Source organism: Hyalella azteca, unplaced genomic scaffold (assembly GCF_000764305.2).
Source record: "Hyalella azteca isolate HAZT.00-mixed unplaced genomic scaffold, Hazt_2.0.2 contig10125, whole genome shotgun sequence".
NCBI classification, from domain to species: Eukaryota; Metazoa; Arthropoda; class Malacostraca; order Amphipoda; family Hyalellidae; genus Hyalella; species Hyalella azteca.
The window spans coordinates 221,113-249,074 of NW_025940172.1; the positions used below are offsets into that span (position 1 = coordinate 221,113).

Below are 27,962 nucleotides of genomic sequence, written 5' to 3' on the forward strand. Positions count from 1 at the left end.
GAGCCTAAACGTGTTTATGAAATGTTTAATGTTTCATGGTAAGAAGTTATGAATGAAAAATGTTTGAAATCGTCCTGAGTAGCCCCGGTTGACAGTACATGGATACTCTTTACCCAATATACATATGCAATTAGTAGGTACATATGGTGGTACTATGTAGTCACATGTATGCATTTTGGTAGATGAACGGTTGTGCTACATTAAAAATGGTTGTAGCACAACCATAAATGTATGGTTGTGTTACATTAATTTCAATACTTGTATTAGATTTCATAGGTAGGTACATGACTAATTTTGGCTCCAGGCACAGATTGATTACCTTTTTCTTATTTATTTTTTATTTATGTCAAATAATTTTTTATTTTCCAGAAACACTTGATAGCAAGTCATCTTGTAGCTAGAAAAGGAGCAGTTTTAGTGACTTTATCTTCAGACTCTTTGCTGTGCATCACATCAAAAACTTTCTTCTAAATAAACTATTTAGGATTTTCTGCATTTTCATCTTGGGTTCTCTCAGTAAAGTTGAAATTGTTTTATTTCACTATAGACTTGATCCATGACTAGAATTTCAAATTATTAGCGCCATATATAGTTAGCTTGATCTTTGATACTGTGATGTACTACCATGCACAATTGTTGTCTTGATGTTGTTAATTGAAGGTATATTATATACTGTAGTTGAACTATTGAAGTCATTATTCCTGCAATCATTAGTTGTCTTTGGTCTAGTGATCAATAAATCCCTTTGAATCCTATTCTTCAGTGTTGCTGAATGCCTCCATATCTGAAGGAAATTATATATTACTGATTAAACCAGCATTTACTTCACTCCTTTGCAAGGATATTTGTAACCTTTATTGCCTTGGTGTCTTTGGTCAAGTATTTCCTATTGTAAGTGGTATTCCAAGAGGCCTATTTAGTATATTAGGTATCTATTTTATCCATCAATTGTCCTTTATTTAGACTTGTTGTAGTTTATGTTCTGTTGTGATGGAATTTGTTGCTAATGCTCACTGAGCTGACTGTGCCACTTGTTCATATCCTCATCCGTCCCTTGACGAGTCCTATTTCTTCATTAGCTTCAAGTCACCAGATCATCAAGATAATTTTCATTCTGTCGTAAAGTTGTTTTCTATTGAGTTTGATTGCTCACTTGATTCTATGTTGATATTTGGTGTATAATAGCATAAGTTTTTGTATGGATTAGTGAAGTTTTATAAGGGAAAGCTGGCATTGTAGTTGGATGTGAATTTTTCAAGGTCTCGATGGTTCTCTTGTGTTGTATGCTTGATGTGACCCAATTGCTTATTGAAAGTGTTATTGATGTCAACATTATCTTGATATTCATATCTTGCTGTATTTAAAACACTCAATATTAATATTATTAAGGCGTAACAACAACATATTGCTCACTCCTTATATATTGTCGAGTCTCATATGATAGGTGAAGAGTGGAAATATAATAATTCTCTGCTGTAAGCCTCAAGCACAACCAAAAGAATATAATTATTATCAAAACTATAATTTAAACAGAAAACTAAGTAGACCGCATGGTCCCGCATTTCAAATTGAAATCAAACCATTTAAAGCAAGTTTGCTAAGGCATGACACTTCATGTGCCAAATCCTAATCTGTGATGTAGTTGAGAGCACACTTCAAGGTAGTGCAATAATGACTGCTTAGAGTTGACTCAGAGTTTGGTATTGCGATTGAATCTCTCTTGTTATTCATTCCTCGTTGTTAATTTAAAAATATCAGTTTTTTGCTATGCAGAAATTTGGCTTAAGCCATAGAGGTGTCTTCTGTTTTCTTAGCATTAGTTGTCTTCTGTAAAGATTATTGGTAGAGATAATCTGAAGGGCTGTAGAAGTATAATAAGAGCATAGCCTTTGTTTTGGCTTAGTTTCAACAAGTTTTGTTAGGTTGAATTCCATTTGTTTCTTGGTTGGTGGCTACTTTTTGCATGGTTAGCATAATTTCACCTGGTTGATGGTCAAGAGTTGGTTGTTGTAGTGATTGTTTAGCGTTGTAGCCCAGTAAATAATTTAAATAAGCTTGGCAAGGATGGCAAGCCAAGCAACCCACCAACGCAACTCTGCGACTGACAGCCCTACAAAGAAGCTCCCTGGCACCTCACTTATACAAGCAAACAGATCAGGGGTGGCCAGCGTGCTACCTCCTGCTGAGGATTGTCTGTACACGCAGTACTATTGGTGAGTGTACTACCCCCTGCAGAGGATTGTCTGTACACCCAGTACTATTGGTGAGTGTACTACCCCCCTGCAGAGGATTGTCAATACACGCAGTACCATTGGTGACTTCACTCCCAGTGTATTCATCAATAAACCAAATATATTTCCTTTAATGGACATACGGAAGAGATTGTTCTCACGCCTTAAACAGTCGTTTTTTCAGTACGAACATTACCTTAACAACATTACTCTGGGGGATCTCCCATTTTTATATCAGTACTTTATTTACAATATATTTTGAGCTAAATATTTGTTTATTTGTGTAAAACTTAAAACGTGACGTTAAAAGAGTCTGGAGTTGGATAAAGCATTAATTAGTATCCTAACCATAACATCTGTTTGCCTACACCATGAAACCATTGCTATACATGTTTAAATGTTATTTGTAATAATTATACATCATCAATTATTATTATTATTATCATGGCACAGTGGGCGGAATGATTATTATTATTCAGTGTCAACATACATGTTGAAGTTACCTTAATACACAACTGTTATTTTTTTCATCTCTGCGTAGGTCGTATGTTTCTTTGCCCATTCCAATTCTTTTAGTTAAAAGCTTTAAATGAAAATTAAATTAAGCAGTTTTACTATTTCACCGGACAGCGAAGAGAACGTATGGCAGCTGTGCGACAGCGTGAGAAGACATCGGCCTGGGGAACTGTCGCGCTGCCACGTGGTCTTCATCAGCAACGACGCGCGCTGCGTGCCGCTCTGGAGGCAGCGTGCTGGCAAGACAGATGACCGACTCGTTACTTGGGTTAGTAAATGTTGTGACATGTTGCAGGGTTAACTAAGTCTTGCGTGTGTATGAATCTTATCTGTGAGATGATAAAGGGTAGGTCCCTGTATACCTATATGTGTTAGTTGAAGCCTTCATTCAGAGAAATACGCGTGATTTTGGCCTAATAGCGATGCAATTTTTGCCTTTGTATGGGTATCCTGACTCGGTTTGGTCCTGACCAAGGGCGTATCAGTACTACGTCTGTTCACTGTTAGTGTTGTGGGTAAGAAAGCCTGTCTCTACAATGACAATATATGACCCATTCATTATCTGGATGTTTAAGGGTTAATACCAGAATATAAATCAGTTGAAGCGCCTGTCTTAGCTTCAACGCGCTATTCTTACTTGCATCGTAAGAATAGCAAGTGACCTAGGCGCCAATCCCCAAGCACAGAACCCTTGCAGTTGTTTATTATTGACAATGATGTGGCGTGTTCGAAGTGGCGTGTCATGTGACTTGTCATGGGGCGTGTCATGTGGCTGTCTAGCAAGGATCGGCAAGTGGTTTGTCTGAAGGCATGACGATATTTGTGACTTGTCACTTGAGCAACCACTGTCCCACTGGTTGTCACTTGAGCAACCACTGGCCTACTAGTTGTCACTTGAGCAACTACTAGTCATCTCTAAGAGTTGTTTGTTGTATTGATGCATTCCTAATTCTCAGAAGGATAAATATTATGTCAGAGTTCATCGCTCTTCTGTAGGTATCAAATGTACAGTTTTTCCCGAGATTCATATAGAAATTTTCTGATTTGATTATTATCTTTTTAATTGCTGGTATTGGTTCAATGAAGTTATTTTAAATTATATTGAAAGGCAATATGTTTGTCTCTCGTGAGCAGAAAATGACTTGAATAGTTTTTAATTAGCTTCTCAAATAAGTTGACGCTCTTTGCTGTATCTTGACTTTTAATGCATTTTAATTAGACGAAATGGCGAGGTGAAAATTGGCGCTGGTTTGTGTTGACATTTCAAACGTCACAAAACTCCACATTTCATTTCGTAGAATTAATGCTTTTTGATTATTTGTTTTTTTTTTAAATAAAATAAAAACAGTCATGCAAAATCTATGCAACTGACAAGCTTCAGATGACACCTGGAAAATATCACGCGTGTGTTGTATTGAGTTGCCGGTGTTGTGCGTGTTTGACCTGCCCCTGCATTAAGCATTAACCTGAATAATAAATACATGGCGGCGATGCATGAGAGAACAACGATGTCGGCCTGCTGTGCTAATTTTCTAACTTCTCAGTGCACCTTTCTTGTTGAACGCAGTACGGCGATGTTTTATTGATTCCTTTCACTCGTTCCTTTCTTCTCAATTTATACTTTTAGTTATACATGGAATGAATTTTTGAATTGAATGAGTTGTATATGGAGTGATTCCGAGTGAAGTCATTTTCCAAAGAAAAGATAATACTCGTATGCAAATTTTGTATCGAAGTTAGAGCTAAAAAAAACAATGTGGTTCCAACGCGGCGTGTTTCAGTCAGTAACCAGATTTCGTTCCTAAAGAACTGTTATAAAAATCTTTATTATTCATTTCATTGCATCATATCTGCTCATATTCATATCTGCTTTTCCAGGCATTAATTCCCATTAATATCTCACAAACTTTGCAATTATTTCGCCCACTTCTCAAATGAGTTGTAAAAATGAACGACGTCTTTTAAGATCGTTACGTTTAATGGAGCTAAAGTAATTACTGCATTGTAATGTTCGCCCTCGTATTAGCGTTGAAATTAGCATGCATCAGCACCTGGTATCAATACAGGAATAATTAATGCGTGACAGCCGTCTTCCTTAATGCCTCGCAAACTCCGATGCAGATCTCAATGGAAATACCGTCTGCAATGCATCTAATTCTGTCAACTTGTGCCGTATTTGCCTCGACGACTTCATTTGTATATGAATCATGTCCTAGATTACTGCCTTATCACTTGGATATTTATTCTAGGCATCACATTTATGCTGAATAAAATGGTTCTGCATGCAAATTTGTCGATTCAAATCAGTAAATTTCTTCCATTTTTAGTTCGATTAGTTATATGTATTCAAATTATGACCTGGATTGCTTGTTTTCCGCTCGCAATCACGAAGAATCGGTAACACCGTCACGAGATCGTTTGTGTGGAAATTTGTGTAGTGTTGGAAATCCTGAAAAGGTACCTTAGCTTATGTGATTTTTCGCAATTTATTCGTTTGCCTTGCCTTATCAAGAATAAATTCGTGCGTCGCTTCCGCTTCAACCATTCAGTGTTCTGCTACCGACTTTCTATTCTTCGATGGTCATTACCATTGACATCATCGTGGTCTATTCTTCAATGGTTATTAACATTGGTAGGTTTGACAAACCATTCGATATTTGCCACACATGGATGCCGCAAACGCACTAATTTTCATTTTTGCAGATACATTTATGTGCTAATCGCAGAAGAGGTTCAACAAGAAATTTATAGTAATATTTTTCAACATTTATTCATGTTTATATTAATGCCTATTTATTTAATTATATATTTGGATGATAAGGATCTGTGTAGCTCAAGCCACATCGCAAATCTTCTCAAGCATAAAAATATTTCAATCTTTTAATTTAATTACGCGGAGCATCGAGAAACAATCTCCATAGAAATGTGTGAATGAAATAACAATGTGAATCTGCAGGCTGGGTTTCCTCATGAGAAACGGGAAGAACCTAAAAGAGCGCACGCATCTGAACAATTAACCCCACCCCATTCGGGTGTCAGCAGCATCAGCCACGTGCAAGTGTGCGTAACGCGACTCGTGTCAGCCACGTGCAAGTGTGCGTAACGCGATTTTTAATTATACATCGAAGGCGGTATATCCGCCTTCAATATCCATTCGTTGTTTTGTGAAAGTTTTCGGTATACTGGGGGTCAGAAGCCAGTAGAACACAAACCTTGAATAACTGAGCAATGCTCTGTTCCTACTACAGCTTGTAACCGTGGAGATATTAACAATTTTTCCTTTGTTGAGAAGGTGCAAGTGGTTGAGGATGAGTCTTACTCAATCTAACTTCGTTATCCTTCTTTACTGAAATGAACTTGCATGGTTGTCACTCAACCGAACTTGGTTGCTCTCCGTCGCTCAACCGAACTTAGTTGCTCTCAAAGTTTTAAAATTCTCCTAACTTACTAGACCGTATAAATATTTTCAGAGAGCACTCGTTATCAACTTTGTTTAGTTCTAGACAGGCACATTCAGTACCGACTACTGTAAACTAGGCTTCGGTTTTCCGACAAACTCGTTCCGTGAAATGTTCTTCGAATTTGTGTCCAAATCCTGCATTAAAATACTCGACTTTTCTCAACCAGTCTAGCTTAACTCCGACTCAAATTATTTTCGGTATGCGAATATTACTTCAGGTATTTATTATTCGCCTATATTATTTACGCTTTATTCGCGTGCCGCGTCTCTACAAATTTCCTCGACTTATATCCTGCAGTTTGTTAGTCCTTAACTAGCCTGACCTAGCCCTTCTTTGAGGGTCATACAGTTGAACGAGCGTGTATATAAGGTATGAACACATCAGTGTGGAACTCATAAGAATCTAGCGAGTTATAATGTTATATTTTTTAGTCGAAATTCATGCAATTTTATTCTGCATCCCTTCGTGGCAGAACTGCGCATCATTCCTTAATAATACTCTTCCGTCCTGCTGCTGCATCTGTTGACCTGCTGCTTCGTGCACGCATTTATATAACTGCTTCACGGCTGCATCTTCGTGCACGATTATACAGCTGCTACTTCGTACTCGCGTTCATAACTCGTAGCTGCTACAACGTGTATCAAAAGAGAGTCTAAAGACTAAAAGAGACTAGATCAAAAGAGAGACCAGTTTTTCATAAGTCTTACCACTGCTATGGAAATAAAACATTGACACTTGCTGATTAAGGCCTCCACCAGGATTAAAAATAACTTATTTTTGTACGAAATGACCTATTTTGTAATGAAATAGTTGATTAGAAATATTTTTCATTCACGGGATCAAATTTCAATTCATCGAAGATCCGAGTTTCTTCAAGCATTAAAGTTTTCTTCGTCTAGTGAACACGAATTCGTATCCTAAAGAAGACCTCCTAGCCCGTGCCCCGACCTGTGCATGGTTTACTGAGAATAAAAAACTCTGATGTTTGCACGATTGTTTGCACCAAACGCAAGCTTCTCCTAGAAACCAGACCGACACATGCCCGCTCTATTGTTTACTTTTTGTGTTGCTCCTCATGCTTTCTAGTGTCTCCTTCTTATCTTCTACTTTCCCTAGAATCCAGACCGACACATGATCTCCCATTGTTTACTTTTTTGTGTTCAGGTATTAAATCACTTGACTGCTTAGATCGCAAATTCTCCAAAAATGTTAAAACGAAGAAAATATAAAAAAAATCACTATTTCTTTGTGAGAGAAATGTTTCGGAGTCCAGTTTCATTGACAGCGCAAATACTATAAAACGAGCAGAAATTGGTATTTAAAATAGGTTTCTGTTTCTTCTATCTTGTTTTGTGTTGCTCCTAATGCCTTCTAGCATCTCCTTCCACTCGTGCATCCGCTGTTCTACAGTTAAAAGTGGCTTCAAAACTGTATTCTCGTTATTTCATCTAGGAGAGTCTATTTTGTGATATTCTTGGCAATATGTTAGCTCCCCGTTTATGTTCATTTGTTTCTTATTTCGTGGTGGTTTCGTGCATTTGGCTTCATCGCTTTATTCACGCATTTATCGTTACTGTCAAAACACTGCACCACACTGGCAATTTACATGAATTTTAAATTGCCAGTGTGTATACAATAATATTTTATTGACAACAGACATGGCAGCTGTTCTTTGACGCAGCAAGTGTCATGGCTATTATACTGCACCAGTAAAGTGTGCCCAGGTGCACGAGTTCAGATGAGTTCAGATGTGCATAGCTGCTGTCGATATAGACTACGGTAATGTTCAAAATAGACAAGTGGCAGTCTAGACAAGTGGCATTCTAAGTAGACAGGTGGCAGTCCATGTTGACAAGTGGCAGTCCATGTAGACAAGTGGCAGTCCATGTAGACAAGTGGCAGTCCATGTAGACAAGTGGCAGTCCATGTAGACAAGTGGCAGTCCATGTAGACAAGTGGCAGTCTATGTAGACGGGTCACTGCAGCATATGCTCACTGCAGCTCGAACGCGATATTGTCTTGTTAAAATTGTAATTATAACCCTAAAATCAGATCAGAATTTCAAGCATGATTTTGTAGCATCGTTCAACTTCAAGCAGTGAAGTTTGTTAGTCATCAGTTTGTTGCTCTGGAGATAATTTCGTATATGATGAAGCGAATAATCGACGAAACACCTGGTTGCGTGTTCTGATTTTGTTCTCATAAGGAACGCATTTTTTGTTAACATTTTTGTTCGCATTTGTGAAAATAATGAACATATTATCATCACGTATGCTGGACTCGTTTCTAAGGCTTGGTTCACACCACATACAGCCGGGCACGTGCCAGGCATATGCTAGTTGCGGTCCTTTCCTTGCCAAGTGCCTTCACATGTTCAGTCCGGTCACGGGCCTGCCTTCACTTGTTCAGTCCGGTCACGGGCCTTCACATGTTCAGTCCGGTCACAGGCCTTCACATGTTCAGTCCGGTCACAGGCCTTCACATGTTCAGTCTGGTCGCAGGCCTTCACATGTTCAGTGGTATACTATTACCTCAGTTCTTATTGTATCTCGCGCCATGCCAGTCACGCAGCGTCGCTAACTGGTATATTTCAATACCAAATTTCACAAATATGGTATGTTGAGACGCTCTCTGGATATTTTTGTTCTAACGGAATATACAAAACCATCCTGACGATGAATAATTTTATCTTGGCTGCAACACTTTTATATTACCTTTATCGCGATTACTATAATTGCAGTTTTACAATGTACTCACTATTAAATTATTAGTGAAATTTACCATTATCTATACCTACTGTTGATATTTGTATTACTTGCATGGAATATTCTTGAATTATACTTTTGTACTTCAATTCTCTGACTACAAGTTTGAGCAGTTTCGCCGCTTCATAAGTTACTGGTCACGTAACGAGATTAAGTTTATCACATTAGCCTTCATCGAGGAAGCGCTATGCCTGTAATGATGAAATATACTATCATATAACGCGCATTTGTGGGTCTAAACGAGAATGCGGTCAAGTTTTAGGTGTTCTTGTCATTAAAATGGAATTTACATTATTCGTACTGCTTTGTAATAATAAAAAGTGGTAGTCCATGTAGACAAGTGGCAGTATTTGTAGACAATTGTGGGAATTTTAAAGTTATACCCTCCCTACTGCTTGCCATTGCTATATGCACCTCAAAGTTCCCCATGAACCGATGTTCTGAAGGTTGGCTTTTAAGTATCCTGTACAAAATTGCAAAGTCATATACAACATTTTGTCACTTCACACAATATTTAAATATCGTACCAAATACTCCCATATCCTACCGGATATTTCAATATCCTGTCCAATATTTTAATTTCCCGCTCTACATTCGAAACTTCCTCAACATCACGATATCCGACCCTATCTCTATATTCTGATAGTATAGAAATAATGTCATATCTTACCTATCAATTTCCTTTATATCATTGCCACAGTCGCACTAGTCAAGCATCAGCCTCTCTTAATATTATACGAGATTTCCGGTGCATTATCGTGAAGATTGATAAAAATTGATTCATGTGCTTTCAAACCGAAGCTTTTGATACCACTGATTAACAGGCGGACGTCATCACAAAGACACCTTTGATGTGATGCGCCATTTTATTTATACAATTCACTCTGCTATAAACCTCTTACATGATTCACAAATGTAGGGCAAAATAAAAATATTCAAATTTATAGAAATCTTTGTGATTGGTGTGCATCTATTGTTCGTATACTAGAACAAGTTTAACATATTTTTGCTTCAATCAAATTGGGTTCATATTTGAACGAGTTTTTAAAAGTCTGATATTCAGCTTCAGATGGTACGTATCTACCGATTCATATTGTGCTCAGCTGTGCTAAAAAATGATTAATTACATCTGCAGCTGATGGCAATGCGTTTATAAAAAGCTGTCAGGCAGGCGCATCTATAGCTGCAGAGTGTATACGTATGTAATCGATGACAATGATATTAGTTGAAGCTGCTAAGTCGGTACGCGCTGCAGCTATACAATAAGTATTTATCGAGCTAAAAGTTTGCAAAAAAAAAATGGTGAGCTGCTTCAATACACATGCCAAGGGCCGGCAACTGCTGTCAACATCTGCTGCAATACAGCTGCCAAAGATCTGCAACTGCTGTCAACATCTGGTGGCAGTTAGCAGTGCACTGAATATTTGACTGACACGTATATACCAGGAGGAAAACATTTAACTAAATACTCATAAGCCAAGACTTCTCAGGGACATCGGCATCCGTCGTAACTATGTCATGAACAGCATGATCACTAACCCTGTAATGTTCAAGCCGGACGGCGTCAGCGTCGGCTCCGAAATTGGCTTCGAGTTTTATGAATCCGAAGGTCAAATTTGTTAGTATTTTTCGGAATGTGTTTTCGAACTCCCTCTAGATTTTTTTTACTCGATCTTGAAATTTTTTATTGCCTCTTTCTTTCTATTTGACTCGCTCGTGAATTTTTGATTGCCTCTTTCTATTTTACTCGATCTTGAATTTTCTGGTTGTATTTTTCTATTTAAACTTATTGTGTATACTTTATGAATTCCAGAATTTGCATAGTTGACAATAAGTTTTGTTTCCGACTTCTTATTCGTTAAAATAAAAATATGTTATAAAAAGTGAGCATTTTCCATGAATTATTTTGCCGGTGTTAGTTCTAAGAAATACAGATAAAGCGCAGTGTAAAATTATTTTATTTCATTCAATTTTTTGGTACATCCCTAATTCATTTTTTTCATTTGGGACCATACTGGAACAAAATCATCTCAGCCAATACACGAGTTATTTCTTCTAATAGTATTTTGAGAAGTTCATTTAAAGGCTGAATCCGTGCCTCATTTTTACAATCGTTCCTCAAAATACGTAGCTATTTTGAGGCGGCTCCGTCCACCGCCACGCTTGTGCTGCTCTGCCTTCTAACCGTCCTCTGCCTTCTAACCGTCCTCTGCCTTCTAACCTTCCTCTGCCTTCTAACCGTCCTCTGCCTACTAACCGTCCTCTGCCTTCTAACCTTTTTCTGCCTTCTAACCTTATAGCCGAATCTATAAACATTTTGAAATTTTAGTTCCGTAGCCCATAGTTCCGGCTACGGAACTATGGGCGTCCGACTAACTAAGGCAAGCAGTGGGATGAAAAATCCTGCTGCTATTGCGATTCGACTAGCCTTACAAAGAACAAGAGAAATGCGGCAAACAAAAGAAAGATGTGAGCGCTTGCTCACGGGTCTTGGCAGAGCATCTGCACGAGATGCTGACCATGAGTGAGAGGGAAGAATAGCTGCCAAATATATGGGTCAAAAACTATGCGTTCATTTTGCAGCACGCAAAGAACTGGCTCCTCTAGCGTAGACCTTGAACTCATTTTTAACGTTTTGCTCACTTTTACGCTATTCATTTCACAAGTCTCGTACAAATGTAGTCATGTAATGATGTTGAAGCTTTGTCCCAAATTTGGATGGTTTTTATAGAAAGTATTATTGTTTCATCTATAAATCTCATTTAATTAATCACTTAAAAGTAAGTTAAGTAACTAGCTTTTTCCACTCGCTCTGGTCTATCATGTATATATCTTTCCTTGCAGTCTCTTCCAGAAAAATTACCAATTTTCTAATTCAATTTATCTACCTTTCAGATCCATTTTCTCATTATCAGATGTTGTTTTCATCTTGTACATGAATTTTTTAATCCTTCAAACGGCCATTTTTCACTACCTCCATAATCGAAGTTTAATTCGATTTAGTAGTTGGCTCAAATTCTGGCGCAAATTCTAAGAATTTTAGGTGCAATCGTATCGAGTGTCAGAGAACATACCCGATAACTGCCGCAAAATTCCTCTAAAAAGGACTAAGCGCTCGTTCTGCAGACATAAGACTCGGTCTATCGCCTATTTATTAACGAGCCGATGCAGGGGCCCGTAACTTGTGCTTTAGGTGCCTCGTTGTCGGGTCACTAAAGCCACATGACGCGAGGCAGGCGTCGTAAACCTAACTACAAGGGCTGAGCTGCGGAGCGCAGTCTCGTGCCGTAAGGCGTGTCAAGCCATAAAGCCCTCGACTATTAGGGCTGACACTGCTGTAATCCCGCATTGGGAGCTGCGTCATGTGCTCGAGGTGTGTCCAGGCTTCAACTAGCAGGGCTGACACTGCTGTAATCCCGCATTGGGAGCTGCGTCATGTGCTCGAGGTGTGTCCAGGCTTCAACTAGCAGGGCTGACAACATGCTGTGATCCCTCACTGGGAGCTGCGTCTCGTGCTTGAGGCATGTCCAGGCTTCAACTAGCAGGGCTGACACTGCTGTAATCCCTCACTGGGAGCTGCGTCTCGTGCTTGAGGCATGTCCAGGCTTCAACTAGCAGGGCTGACACTGCTGTGATCCCTCACTGGGAGCTTCGTCTTGTGCCGTAAGGCGTGTCAAGGCTTCAACAGAATGGGCTGACAACATGCTGTGATCCCTCACTGGGAGCTTCGTCCTGTCCTTTGATCCGTGTCAAGCCCTCAACTATCAAGACTAGCACTGAGTTATGATCCCGCTTGTCAAGACACTCGCTTTTCGCGACGCTAGGCGTGTTGAACTTCGTCTCATGTTCGGCGTGTCGAGACACGTTGTTTGTGTGTCTGGCATGTTTGGCTCTCTGCTGCCGTGCCGAGGCTCCTTTTTTACTGCATCTGATCGATCATGTGGAGCCTTGTGCCTCTCATAGCTGGCGTGTCAAGCCTAATCCCGAATTAGTTGTTCTAAGCCTTCTTTGTCTAAACACACTGAAGTAATCTTTATTGGAAAGCGACGTCAAAGGTTTTTTCTAATGAGATAGATGTTTATGTTTGCAAGTGTTGATATCATTATTATAAAACTCACATAGCTAGTTTCCTAACTTTCCGCTTCCCATTTCATTTTTATACAAAACCTTCTTTTAGCCCAGTGATGCACTTTGGATTTTTTCTCATGGAATTGTCTTCTGTATATTCTGTTTTTAATTTCTTTTTAACATCCGACAAAAATGTATCTGTTGCAGTGTCGCTCTCTCATTATGTCTGAATGCTTGACTAAGAATCACTCCCGTTACTGAACTACCTCAGAATACCATGATTAGTTGTATGCTTGCGCATAATCGTTCATGACGTACACTTGATTCGGTCCTTTTAAAAATAGCAGAAAGAAGAATGTGATGGAAATGGCATGCAATTGAATTATGCTAGTCAAACTATGGAATGAAAATATCACTCATTGGCTTCAGGCAGATCGGCTTTGAACATAATAGATGCTATTCTGCATCAAATTGATCCTGAGAGGCTAATGTGGTTTGTAGTTTTTGCTTGATTCGTTCGTTAACGGTATTGTTGTGTATGGCAGTATGGACAATATTGATTAAACTTTAATAATAACTTTGTGCGTCATTGCCTATAACGCCCCGAGTGATGCAATCTCCACTAAAGCGGCGCATTCAATTGCAGTTATTTAATATGAGAAAGAATATTTTAATAGGTACGCGTGATCACTGCATGCCCTGAACAGAGAAAGAAAGCGCTCAAACAGGTGATGTATTAGTATATGCAATTGGAAATCAAAGATAGAAAGAATAAGTTAGAATGATATAGGTACTAGCGAGAACTAAAGTTCAAAACAAAATTTAATGGAGCTAAAGTCCCAATCTAAAAGCATGCGAATGCAATTGGCAAAGACTGATGAATGTAGTCCGGGTCCATCCTGGCAAATAAATGTGACATACATGTATAATTCCATGCATCGTCTGGACCATGCCTGGATATGAACCGAGGGATAATGGCAGGCTTGATAAGCATGCAAGGAAGTACGAACTGAAACCAAGTGGCCGTGGGCCCGTGGCAGACTTGTAAGTTCATGACCCGAAATGCATGCGTAGAGTACGAGTAGGCACGGCGAGCGAGGTCAAGGTTCAAAGTGCATGTGGCGGCAGCGTGCGTGACTGAACCAGAGGTACGAACCCTGCTGAAAATTATAACCGCATTACCATAAGCCCCTACGGTGCCCGATGTACAACCGTCCATGATTTGCCAGCGCATAGTGGATGGTGAAAGAAATCCGATTTGTATTGGATTGCCGCAAGCCGTTCTCGATGGCTACTTGATAGCCTCTGGATTGATTGCGAGTGACCTCTGAGACACAGTAATGTGGATTATAATCAGGTCATTTCTTATCAGATTTTTGACGACGACGACGAATCAACGATGTTAGTGAATGGAGGCGGGGCTTGACAAGAACGACCTCAGCAAGCGAGCAGCGGTAGCTGCTGCTGCTGCGATCAATGAAGCCTTGGAGCGTTGCGCGCTAGCGTGAGCTGCTGCACTTGCGCTACTTTACTGCCCTTGCTCTCTATTCCTCTTAATAAAATTTTTAATGACAAAAAGCATATGTATTTGTGGTTTACTTAACCATGCACTTTCTGTTTCTTACCGAGGCACCATCGTTGTATAAACTAGATAAATGTGGGACTTTTAAGGTTATACTGCTTGCCATTGCTATATGCACCTCAAAGTTTCCCATGCACTGACGTTCTTCCTGACAGTGATTGTCTGACGGACCCGCTTTCTGACTGCCCGATAAACTGACTGCGGTCCTCGCTGACTCACCGATTGACTTACTGCAGTCCTCGCTGACTACCCGATTGACTTACTGCGGTCCTCGCTGACTCACCGATTGACTTACTGCAGTCCTCGCTGACTACCCGATTGACTTACTGCGGTCCTCGCTGACTGACCGATTGACTGACGGGCTTAACACGTTAAGTGCGGACTACCCTCCAGCGCTTGCAGGTGGCCTAAAAACGGCCAAGTCCGCAGATAAGAAGGCCTATTATTCAAAATATACTAGTAAATTCGTAGGTTCCGGTGCAAAAATTAAATTTTCCTTTTTTGCGTAGATTTTAAAATTTAATGAGGTAGTACTGCCAGCATAAATTTTTGTCGACAAAGGCAATTAATAAAAAACTAAATCGCGGAATTTGTCCGGAAAAATAACCTTTCAACCCTCCGGTAAGTCGTGCCGCACTTACCGTGTTAATTCCTGACTGGCTGATTGACTGAGTTATTGACTGACTGCGATCCTGCCTGACTGGCCGCCACCCGCCACGCCTGTGCAGCAGCGCCGACTTCCTGGAGTTAGCGTGGCTCGACAACATCGTAATTGCCTGTCTGGCATTAGCTGCGTTGGCTCGGCGTAATTATCTTCGCTATGATTTAATCTTTTTTTTGCGTCTAAACTTCTGTGCTGCTCACCTGTTGCAGACCTCTTCTAGAATGCATAGTAACTAGTAAAGTAAAAATTGAAAAACGTCGATGATCATTATTAATGTTATATGATGGATAATTAATGAATTTTGCTATCGACCGTTTTTATTAACTTCTAGCGATTTAAAAAATAGTATGTTTCGTTTTAGTTTTTTGATTACTTAGCGAAATCAGAACCAAAAGCGACTCTGAACACCGGGTTTTTGCTGTCGTTATTATGCCGTTTTTATTAATTTGCTAAGGATAAACTAATTACGAGGATAAACTAATTTGTGGGCAAAAAATAATTATCAAATGGTGAACATAACTAATATTGGTTGCTGCAGATTGCCTTTAGAATATGAAGGAGGTCATGAAGCCGCGTGCGAAATTGAATGGCGCGTTGGCACTTTTTTCTCTCGCGTGAAGTTAATAGCTCCGAGTGGAATTAATGACTGTGTGGACTATTGATTGTCGCACGTAGAACAGATCACGAGTAAATGGAAAATTAATTTCACAACTGAATATTGGCCGTGTTTGAAATTGAGGGCCACGTGGGTCATTGAAAGTCTCTTGGGAAATTGAAGTCCATGTCTGAAATTTAGTAATTGATGTCAGTTGGAAATCTTGAAGCACGTAAACCGCGTTAGATATTAAGAGCCTCGTGGAAAGATAACCATGCGCGTGGGCTTAGAGGCACGTGGGTTTGTTAATTAAGGTCCATAAGGTCGAGAAATTGTCACGTTTTTCGAGCGCTGTTATATAACGCCACCTGCGAACTTTTACTCCGGTTTTTTTTCGAAGTTTCCTAATTATTTTTCTAAGTTACATGTAAATTGTGCCAATCTTCTGTTGTCATTTGCTCGTTCTTAGTTTGACTTGAATGGTCTATTTTCTTTGATTATTCGCCCCCTTGCTTATTTCACTTCCCTGTTCGTTTCAATTGTTACCGTTTGAAGTCCTCGACGCTCCCGATTTTATTAACTGCGATTTGCAGATTTTATACTCCCTCTCTGCATACAGTCCTGAGAATGTTTGTATTAAACATGTATATTTGAAAATCATCGAAAAATCAGCTAATAATAAATCGATGTGAAATAAAAATAAAAAATTGAAAAAATTTCTATTCGTTTATATTTCATGAAGAAATGTATTACTCTGGTCCAATCTGCATTATTCAATGTATATGCGATATTTTTGTTTTTGATGATTGAGTACTTTGCATTTATACGTTTTTTATTAATATTTAAAATACGTGATAAAATGCTTCTGTAATATAGTTTAGCTTTATTTAACATCGACGAAAAAAACTTCAAAATCATATTATAGTAATTTATTTAAACAATACCTCAAAAAAGTTTGTTAGCATAAAATTCCAAGTGAATTGACGGAGGTTTTGTGCTGAGGACTTTTTTCATCCAATTCTAATCTCTGTGTTACATTTTCATTTACATTTTTCATTTATATTTGTACGAATGTGTATATTTTGGAGCCCATTTTATTTGAAGTACAGATGCTTTAGCCCCTCGACAGCTCTTGTGTTTGTCACGAATTCACCTATAATTGCTTGTCCTCAGGAATTCCACTTCCCACCTGTACATTTATTATTGTTTCTCATTGTTTCCTGTTTTTTATCATTATTACCTATCTTGTTCATTTATTATATCTATTTTCTTGTAGTTTGTTCCTTTATAGTAGCTTTTTATTATACTCGTAATATGTTTATTTGTCCTCACTGTATTCAATTTACTATCTTTGAACACTTTATTGAAAGTATTTGTGTTTGGCTCTTTGCAGGACTATTCTAACATCTTCACATGTGTTGCGCCCCATGAAAAGGTAGATCAAAATCCAGATTGTGTGACTCAGTTTTGTTCCAGCGTGACCCATTTGTTCCGTGCTTGCTTACTTACATAAAACTCTCGCGCCCACACCGATATTCCGCCTTCATTATAAATTATTCTTTATAACAGGGATAATCAAATTCGGTGTATTCGTGTGAAGGATACTATTCTATATTCTGGAATCTTGCTCTACTGTTCTTCCTTGGTTACAACTTTCTTCTCTTGCATATTTAGAAGTGACCTCGGTTAACTCAATATGTTACGTCTTACTCGAATATGCGTAACGTCTTCTAAACGAAATTCTTTCTTTTCTTATGATTTAGCTTGAGAACTTGCGATTTCATTCTGGGTTCAAAGGACGGATCATCAAAAACTGGTTTACTTAACTCACACCACAGGAATCCCAACAAAATTTAATGCTAATGTTATTCGAGAGATGTTGTCAAAGAAATTTTGATATGAGGGCGGTTTAACAACAATTTTCTTGTTCGTTTGAATTGCCAGTTTTCAAAAATCACAGCGTATGTTTATTTATACGTATAGAAATGTGAGTGCTTCGCATTTAAAACACGCTTGATTCTACCTTAATGCACGAGTTGTGTTCTAATGTTGCCTACGCAGAGGCCATAAAAGATTGTTCGGGCATGTTAGTGCATTTGGTTCTCTTGTTGTGCTCTTTGCATTTTCAAATTAGCATTTTTTCCGCATCCGTGCATTGATTCTCTTAAATCTGGGGGGAGGGGAATGTACAAATTCTTTACTTGTCATCTACAATACTCAGAAGACATTGAAGTTTTTAATGTAAACCAATTAAATTTCTACTAATTGAAATGGGGTTTTAGTGTGGTTCTATGCGTTTTTCGCTTAACTGTTAACTAATCATTGAATAAGAGTGCTCATTGAATGAGATTACCAACTGGTTCTATTTTGTGTAGCAGCAAGTCATATTGTTCCTACGCCTGCTTTCTTCTTCGCTCGGCTCACATTCCTTTTACTAGCATCTGTTCTGTTTTTACGTTCTCTGCTATCTGTTGCTTTCAATTAGGCGCGATATGATAAGAATAATATTAGGCGTAAGATGTATAGCAACGTGTTGGACGACGTCGAGGCATTTATACATTATGTTTTGCCTTCCATAAGATAAATCATGATATAATTCTTTGAAATTGTTGAACCCTATTTGTATTTCATCTGAAGCAATCATAACTGAAAATTTGCACGCTTGATGGTTTTATTCAGTTCATACATTTCTTTGAAATCATTGTCTCACAGATAGGTTTTGATAGAAATTAATGAAGAATTGAACACTCAATGTCTAAGCAACTATGTTTTTTTAAAGCCTGTTGAAACAGCAAGGCGTTTTATTTAATAATTTCTGGAATGTTTTTGGCTATAGACGAATATATTTACCTGTAAATCATGGCATTTTATTTGAATACAAGATTCCAATTGATTAAATCAAACTTAAGGGTACGGTATTGTCATCGCAACTATATTGTGTGAAATTAATATTATCGATTATCAATAAAAGCTTTAATGTGGTCAATAAAATCGTTACATTAAAGTAATTACCTTAAGATTACCGAGAATTCCCGCATGCCTTTCTAGCTTGTCTTTTTCGACTACCGTACACCTCATTTCCAGATTAACATAACGCAAATTCGTTGCAACTTTCGCAGTTTGCCACCCAACTTAATTTTTAATTAAGTTGGGTGGCATAATTTAACGTTCTTAACGTTGGGTGGCATAATTAACGTTCTAAAAGATTTTTTCTGAAGCGTGTTGATATGCTGCCTCGTAATTAACGTTGTCGATGTCGAACATTTTATCGTAAGATTAAAGTGGCGTGTCAGTCGCCAGGCGAGCGGTGATCAAAGGTTAATATCGTGACTGACGTTCGCTCTGCCACTTGATCGCTTACCTTCGATCTTTTGTCTTCTGCCCTTGCAATTAACTCTTGCCAGACGCGCGATATTATTCCTGAAAGGCCAGTTTTAATTTATGTTTTCATGAATAATTTTCATACTTATCCACAACATGCTTATTTTGCACTTAATCTCCGTATCAGAGCTAAGAAACGATAAAAATTAAGCTAATCTATTTATTCTTATTTTTTTTCATTCTACGGACAAAATTATTGCATATGCTAGATAATTATTTCAGTACTAGTCAAGAAGGATTTTAAGAATAATTTTTATCACTGAATTATTTACAATATTCTTATTTAAACTTCAGATCGTTTATTATTGCTTATCATATAATTAGGAGTTATCAACTTTAATTATAGGCATTTAAGTTTTGTATTCATCACAATTACAAAACCATTTTGGTACAAATTTTTTATTTTAGCTGCTGATTCTTGTGTGATTTTTCGGGAAGAGTGTGCTCGGAATCTCAACTGAGGCCGAGTTTTTTTGGATCACGAGTTCCGTTTTGGGTTATTGAAAGAGTGTATTGAGACGGGGTAACCCTTCAACAAAGTGGGTAATCGTCCTGCAGGAAGAGAGTAACTCCCTATCAAGAGAGCATTCCTCCCCTCAGAAAAAGAGTATCCTCCACTTCAAAAAGAGGATATTTCCTCATCAGAAAAAGAGTAAAATCTCCGTCAAAAATATCGTATTCTCCCCGCTATTAAGAGAATAATCTCCTCTTCACAAAGAAGATATTTTCCCCTCAGAAAAAGAGTAACCTCTCCTTCATAAAGGAGGTATTATTCCGTCAATAAACATGTGGCCACTAAACTAATATACCTCCAGCAGAAGATGAATAACCTCTCCGTAAAAAAAACATTCTTTCGACAGAAATAGAGTATCTCACCAGTTAAACTAGGGTAATCTCACGTCAAGAAACGGTATCTTCAGCAGTGTTTATGTGCGCCTCTGTTCCCTAACCGTGACATCCTAAGCTAAGGAATCATGGAGTTGATTTTCATTAAAGATTTTTTTTAAGAATGCGTACGACTTCGTGATCAACACCGAAGATTTTTTCCTATCTTGTTGCGAAACTACCTCATCATTTAGATGTACCCTCATCGCAGGACTACCTCCTCCTCTTCATGTACCCTCATTGCAGGACTACCACGTCATCTTCATGTACCCTCATTGCAGGACTACCACGTCATCTTCATGTACCAGCCTGACGAGCGGTGCCTCGTCTTTGACCTGGACTCTGACCTGCCGTTCCCTACGTACTTCCACAAATACGTCACCGAGACCCTACGCACGGACCACATTCTGCACCCTGAGCATCACAGGTGGGGTGCTCGCAGGATTTAGTAGATCATAAGGTGAAAATCACTATTCTGCATCTCTGGAGGTTGTAGGGACCATGGGATCTACGTACTCTCCTAAATCATGAAAGAATATAACTGCAGTGAGTCGTAGTATCAAAGTTCGCCTAAAGTATACATAACGGCCTAAGCACACTTAGCAGGCAAAATCTCGTCTGTCGCTTGTAAAGCCTTCACTTGTTCAGTTCAGCCAACTGAGTTAAAAAATCGTCACTATTTTTACGATCGTAACTGTAGAGCTTGCTTCATATTGCTGATCGATTTGCTTTGGAGATCGTTCCTGAAAAAAAACACGGATTCTCTAAATGATAATGACTTGTACGCCGTTCATGAACTGTTCAGGTTATTTATGAAAAAAAATATGAAATTCTCATCTGGTCAAGATTCGTTCAGTTATCTTCTATCGGCTCATTCAAGAACGATCATAAATTTTCACATATTATGCCTGCCTATCCGTTTTCATTTTTATGTACTTTACCACCGTGTAAAGTAATCTCAGATAGGAATTTTACAATTTTTTCGGTATACTAATAAATACGTCTTAATTATTACGACTTGCAGTGAATTTATCATTAGGCAACAATAATTATATTCAATAATTACGCGCAGGTGGTTCCGCGTGCTACCGGCGTTGGTGTATCTACAGAAGTTCGCCAGCGACAGACGGCACATGAGGCATGCGGACGGCAGCTGGCTGCAGCCACCGCCTCCCCACCCTGCCATCCGCGCACAAGGTGGGTGATGCCCGCACTGTAGTGCCAGCTGCGGAAAAATTTGTGCCAGCTACGCGGAATAAAGGTGCCAACTGCAAGACAATAGTGCCAACTGCAAGACAATAGTGCCAACTGCAAGAGAATAGTGCCAACTGCAAGAGAATAGTGCCAACTGCAAAAATTCTTGAGTAAATACGTCCTCCAGCTCTTGATTGAATGCAACCTCCAGCTTTATGTAAAAACACTTACTAGTTCTTGAATAAATTTGCCCTCCAGCGCCTAGAGTCACGATGTCAGAAGTAAGCCAGGATTAAGTGCTTCTTCTGGCTTTCTTCCAACGTGCTCTCGTACAAAGAGATCATAAGTGTAGTGAACGAGGAGTCTGAACTGACAATCTCGTTTTCCGCTTCTCATTGGACCAATTCTGGAGGTTTTTATTCCACTGTAAACGCGTTAAAAAGAAAGTCACCGGCAGAAAAATTTTCTAACTATCGCAAGTCTATGAGATCCTGGCTTTGAAATATTGATAGAGTTTCCGGAAAACTGTTTTCTGTACGTGTACTTGAAGAATTACATTGATTTTAGGAGCAACGGTTTGCGATCCTCTATAAAAATTATTTTGAATCGGTCGGTCTTATCTGACAACTGTCACTTGTTATTAACACGTTGACTCCGAAGTGGTACATATGCGTACCACAAAATGTATTTCTCCAGGACGTAGTGGTACATAACTTAAGTTGCTTAAAATCGGCCAAATCCGAGAACAAAAAAGGCCGATAACTCAATATATACTATAGTTTATTTGTAGGTTCCGCTATAAAAATTTCATTTATTTTCTTTTTGCAGTATTTAAAATTTAATTAGGAAATACCCCTATCATAAATTTTAACCGGCCAACGCAATTGAGAAAAACTAAGTCGCGGAATTTTTCCGGAAAAAATAACCGTCTGGCAACCCTGTTTAAAAACGGTACAAAAGATGAAATAATAGTACAAGATGAAGCAATCGTAGTCAACGTGTTAAGACTTGCAAGAGCTGTGTTTATCTAAACTTTTTAAAAATTTATTTCAAGTATGGTCGTTACTTTTGAAACATTACCTCTTGAAACGCTCAACATTCCTGCAATTTCTGTCACACCTGTCATTCCGGTGCAGAAAAAAATTTTCCTTTTCGAATTCCGAGAAGTGTGAATTTTTGGGAGGAGATAATCTATCGGTTTGTAATGTATGCCAATTAGTTACTTCAAATCAAATTAGTATTAAGAACGACAATAGTGATGATGTAAAATTCAAGTTTTGATTGTAAATAACGTGTTGCAAGCTTAAGGTGTCTACATATTATATCTTCGATTTATTTTTGTGCTACCCCTGCAACTATAGACTGTAATTATCTGTTGTTTTACTGTAGCCTAATCATCTATTGTTTTACTAAAGCCTACGGCTAACTAATATTGTGTATTAATTAGATGATAATCGCAGATGCTGTGCACAACCTGGACGAGTTCATCAGCATGGACACGAGCAAGCCTGGCATCGGCGGCACCGTCTACAACCTCACCGACTTCGTCAGATGTTTCTTCAAGGCCAAGTGAAGAAAAAACATCCATGTGGTTCTCACGATTTGTTTTTGGGGCGATAGGGTAAAGTGATGGAAAAGATGAAAGTGTTTCTCACGTTCTTTGTTTGGAGGGGGCGATAGGGTAAAGTGATGAAAAAGATGAAAGTGTTTCTCACGTTTTTTGTTTGAAGGCAACAAGGTCACGTGAAGAAAGAACATCCACGTGTTTCTCACGATTTGTTTTTGGGGGCGATAGGGTAAAGTGATGAAAAAGATGTGTTTCTCACGTTTTTTGTTCGGAGGCAACAAGGCAAAGTGAAGAAAGAACATCCACGTGTTTCTCACGATTTGTTTTTGGGGGCGATAGGGTGAAGTGATGAAAAAAATGTGATTCTCACGTTTTTTGTTTGGAGGCAACAAGGCAAAGTGTAGGAAAAAGGTCCATTTGTTTCACCCAATTCAGTTTGTAGGCGATCTTGCACGTTTTCCTGTCGAAATTTCCACCAATTTTTATTTTGAGGTGACGCTTAGTTGTCATGTTTACCTGTAAAAATCATGGGCGAATAACCATAATCTTTGTGGCCAATTGTCAGCCACAAAGTCAGTCATGCGCTAATTTTGAATGTAGTTGGTTTTATTTCGATATTTTTAGATCATACAAAAACCGGACCTTTTGAATGTACCCATCAGATGGCGTAGAAGTAATACGTTAGTACTTCGCGACAGGTAAAGGTTGAATTTTTCTCGATGGGATTCTTATTCATTTGGTTTGTCGAGTTTGTTAAGATTTTCATGTTCATTACGGCCCTCATCCAACATGTAATTTGCCTATTGTTTCTATAATTTCAATATTGATTTTAATATTATCAATATGATGATGTGAACTGAAAGTCAAATTGCCAATGATCATCTTTAAATTAACTGAACTAAGCGGTCAACTGAACGCAGCGTAGACGTAGGTAGTGCAGTTAGAAGTTAATTTTGCAGAGAATAACTGAAGTGTGATATTTGAATTCTGAACGTAAGTAGTTGGTAACAATACCCGAGTAATTATATGGAGTGATCTTGTTATTGTCTAGTTGTTATTACGTATTTCGTAGTATTTGAATTTTAAATTAGAGTTTTTCTCGGATTTTTAGAACGCCCAACAGGCTCGAATAATTATTTTTCAGTGCGTTAAATCAAAGTCTTTTTATCAAATCTGAGCCGAGGTTCATCGCTATTCATTAAAATTTTCCATTTTCTTATGCATCATCACACATTAAGGCCTAATATTTCTTCAAATTAATAGTAAGTAGAGCAGGTGAGCAACAACGAGTTTGTTGAAACTTGTTGCAAATCATACCGTCGCCGCTAATTTATGCGGTAATTAAGGCGGACATCAACGCTGGGCGAAACCACTTCTCTGTACACGCAGTCAAATAAGTGAGACTTTGTCCAAATAGCTATGCACTTTTTCCACATTGTGTCCTGACGCATTTGGGCCCGACAAAAGGTGTATCAGTGCTACGTATGTGTACTAGTGTTCTATGTAGGAAAATGTATCACTATTTGGACAGTATGACTCGTTAATTATTCTCAGTGTAGGCTTCGTAGAGCCTGTAGCTCTTCGGTTAACCTGTTCTGACAACGGCGTTTTATTCAAATGACGCTTCTTCTCTTTAGGCATTCGCCAAACTTTTCCTTGACCACGTACCCGCTAGGCTAAGCGTGACATTTTTCTGATTCTTCTCATAGTTGTAAGCCGCTTTTCATTTTTGACAATTTTAATATATAAAGGTACTTGCCACATTCTTCTGCATCCGCATATTATTCGGTCATTTCTCCTTCTCTATTTTCCTCAATCTTTCTATCATCTCTCTATATCGCAATACTCGTTTATCTGCGCATGTTATTACCATATATTTTACTGATGTCTGAAGTATTACCCACCTCCTAGCGAGTCTCTGTTTAAACCGAACCCTGCCTTACTTGCCAGTATATTTCTGAGCATTGTTTTCTGATGAAATTAGATGAATGATAGTAATCGCTTGCTTAACTGGAGGGATTTTTATGACACTCGGGGAGCATTTGTAAGTCACTTGCAGTTCTCGAGTCGTCGTACAAACGCTGAATCCTAAACCTGGTATATCACTTTAGGATCCGCATAACAAATTCTCATCACGATGAGAACAACTATGGAAACTGGGCAACTTAATGTGCATCATGAAGTATATGCGAGACATCGACGTCACGATGCTTCTGAAGCACTGCAGTGAAGCAAGACATCGATGCTCTTCCGTAAAATTAAGTTGATCGACGTCAAAATGAAGACCCCGAGTAAAAACACAGAATAGTCATTTTACAAATTAGCTTTTCTATCAATTTCTTACTGTATCGCTTTAGAATTGAGCTAAATTTCTGTTTGCCGGCATTTATGATAACTTAAGCAGTTCACCGTAGTTTTTAAGACCTGAATTGTTCATCAGATTTTCGCAGCATGTTCACAAGCGTTCCATTGTTGCTTCTCTGCGCTGGTAACTTTTATAAATCCTCAACGCACAAATTCAATGAGACACTGGTAGTTAGTTTCAAGGAAACAGTTTTAGTTTAGAAAAATAGACCGTAAAAATATTAACATTACTTTATCTTAAGTTCTCGAGACGAATTATTGCGGCTTGTGTCTACGGATAGCCATGGGGTATTGCCAAAGCCATAGAAGAACCGCGCATGTTTGCCGTTGTGAACATAATATACAAAAGGATAAAAAATAGTTATTCACAATAACATTACAGTCTTGTTATTAAAGCACCTAATTATATATATTATGCACATGCATCTCAAATTTGGTCATCTAACTGTTTGGACCGAATTATTTTTCTGTTATTCTGAGCACCAATTCTCGTTGATTTCTCACTGGATTTTTTTTTTGTCGAGCGCTGATATTTATCCGCGTTTATAACATTATATCTATTGAGTGCTTGTGATATAATATATTAAATTCTTATCTCAATTACTCAAAAAACTTCTCTCCGCATCTTTTAATTCCAACTGAGGTTTTGAATTCCAACTAAAATTTTTCATTCTAATTTATTTTTTGGCATTTTTATTTAGATGTGCTGATTAAAGATTATATCCGATCAAATTAACATTAAAAGTAATTTTTTACTCTTGCAATGTTAAAAAGTTGTTATTCTAATCCAGATCTTGTAAAAATCTTGTAAGATCGTGGCAGTAGTTTTCCGTATATTTTACACTCAAGTTTTTTAAGCTTCTCAACTGCAACGAAGGTTATAAGTTGATCTTGTTTGTCGCTCGTGGTGAAGTTGAACTCTGCACGATCTTGTTGATAGATAGTTTACAACTCATAAGATGTTAAATTACTTCAAAGATCTTAAATTGTTTACTGTAATAGCGTCATTAGTAGAGTAACAGGGAACGCTTGTGATGAAACTTCTCATAGAATCGAAGTTAATGGAGTTTTTTGAAGAAATATAAGACGATTTAAGATTATCGTATTGTGTATAACCTCGAAAGAACTTTTGTATCCTATGCCAATGTTTCATCGTCGCATCTGTTCTAATTCCTCGGAATTCCAAGCATTAGATTTAGGTATTCATGTGTAATGATGTCGATGTGAGTTGTTACGTCGTGTCAGTTATTTCTGTGATCCGTTACTGACGCTTCATTGTACCCTCCGTAATGCTGCCTGTTAACCTATCGAAAAGTGGAACTTATTACAAATGCTGATCCGCGCAAGCTCGGTTTGATTTGAAAATTATTTTTGATCACTGTTATGTTTTGAGAGTTATAAATGTTAGATATACATATTCCTTTAGCATTAGCACTTCGATATTTTTACTGTAGGTGCGTCAATAAATGTAGGTACAATTTATTCACATCACTCATCGATTGTTTTCAACTCTTCTTGACTTCCACAAAGCAATAGGTTATCTTTGTGAATTTATTTCCAATTAAGGCGCAATTTTCGTCTTTTATTCCAGATACCCGAGTATCTTGGCCAGGTACTTTATTTAGTTCAAAAAGTGAATGCATTTTTCAGGCATGCTCCCTTATTGCTTGTCATCTTGTTCCTCTGGAGTAAGCGTCCAGCTTACTGCCTGTTGGCATACTTCTTTGACCTCAGGTTTTTGCATTTAATTTTCTTTGAAACTCAAAAATAGGTTTTGCTAAGTACTTCAACTTTTTGTCAAGCGGATTGCGCTAATTCTAGGTTGACGATGAACACACGTTATTTCAGAATATTTTTCGGACTGAAGCTTCTTGAAGTTTCTCTTTCATATAGTTATGTTAATTATGTCCAACAACGTTTACCTCTTTTCTTTTTAACATTGAAGTTAGGCTGTAAGCCATAATTTACCCTACTCGGTATCAACTTTCAACGAAATTTCTTCCCAACTGTATTTAATAAACTGATAGTAAGAATCTGACTCAACTTAGGTTTTAATCTGAAACGTTGAAGTGTATTTTTCCCACGATCTACTAGACACTCGTGCAAGTTGCAAATTTTCTCTTCTTTGTCTCTGCTTTTTGAGTGCACTTGTGACTTTATTAAGTATTACGATCGTTACAATAAGGCCGCCAATTCAGTGATCCAGCTCTAAACTGAATCGTGTGTGGTGGATTTTTTGCTAGATCTGTCGCCAAAATCATTCAATAGACTAAACATTAGTTGCATCGCATTGTTGCGTTAGCAATGAGGGTATCATGGCCCGACTTGCTACAGTAGATACATGAATGCGACCGAATTAGCTACTATGAGATAATATTGAATTTTTATAAGATAGTCGTTTCGTCATTTAGCTCTTCGGCGGTAGAATTCTTATAGGAATCGCTTTTGTTTTAGCGCCACGTTGGATACTCAATTTGTTACTTTATCTCAATCGCTGTATGATTTCTGTCTTATCTGAAGAACAGACGGTGCTAAAATTGTGATTGACAGCTCTCTAGCACTATTATAATCTTTTGCTAAATAGATGAAGTATTTGTTCACATTCTTCAATTTTCATTTCATATTCTAAGTAACTTCTATGATATCCTTCAGCCTATAACCCTTCAAATTAAATAATACCTCTATTTGT

The 27,962-nt window shown here is 38.2% G+C and overlaps 1 protein-coding gene across 3 annotated transcripts; it reads left to right on the plus strand.

The window, feature by feature from the left end:
• The first annotated feature begins 325 nt into the window (after positions 1-325).
• On the plus strand, positions 326-27,959 carry LOC108675808 (protein N-terminal glutamine amidohydrolase). Of its 3 annotated transcripts, XR_001931139.2 has the most exons (7): positions 326-2,213; positions 2,862-3,015; positions 17,276-17,317; positions 20,430-20,575; positions 21,221-21,345; positions 22,803-23,080; positions 23,303-27,959. XR_001931139.2 is itself a non-coding variant. In XM_018163835.2 (6 exons), the coding sequence occupies exons 1-6, from the start codon at positions 2,065-2,067 to the stop codon at positions 22,913-22,915; spliced, it is 729 nt and encodes a 242-aa protein (XP_018019324.1). In that variant the 5' UTR covers positions 326-2,064; the 3' UTR covers positions 22,916-27,959. The 3 variants fall into 3 exon arrangements, 2 of the variants coding, with proteins under 2 accessions (XP_018019324.1, XP_018019325.1); XM_018163835.2 differs by having other exon boundaries at positions 22,803-27,959; XM_018163836.2 differs by lacking the exon at positions 17,276-17,317 and having other exon boundaries at positions 22,803-27,959.
• The last annotated feature ends 3 nt before the right edge of the window (positions 27,960-27,962 follow it).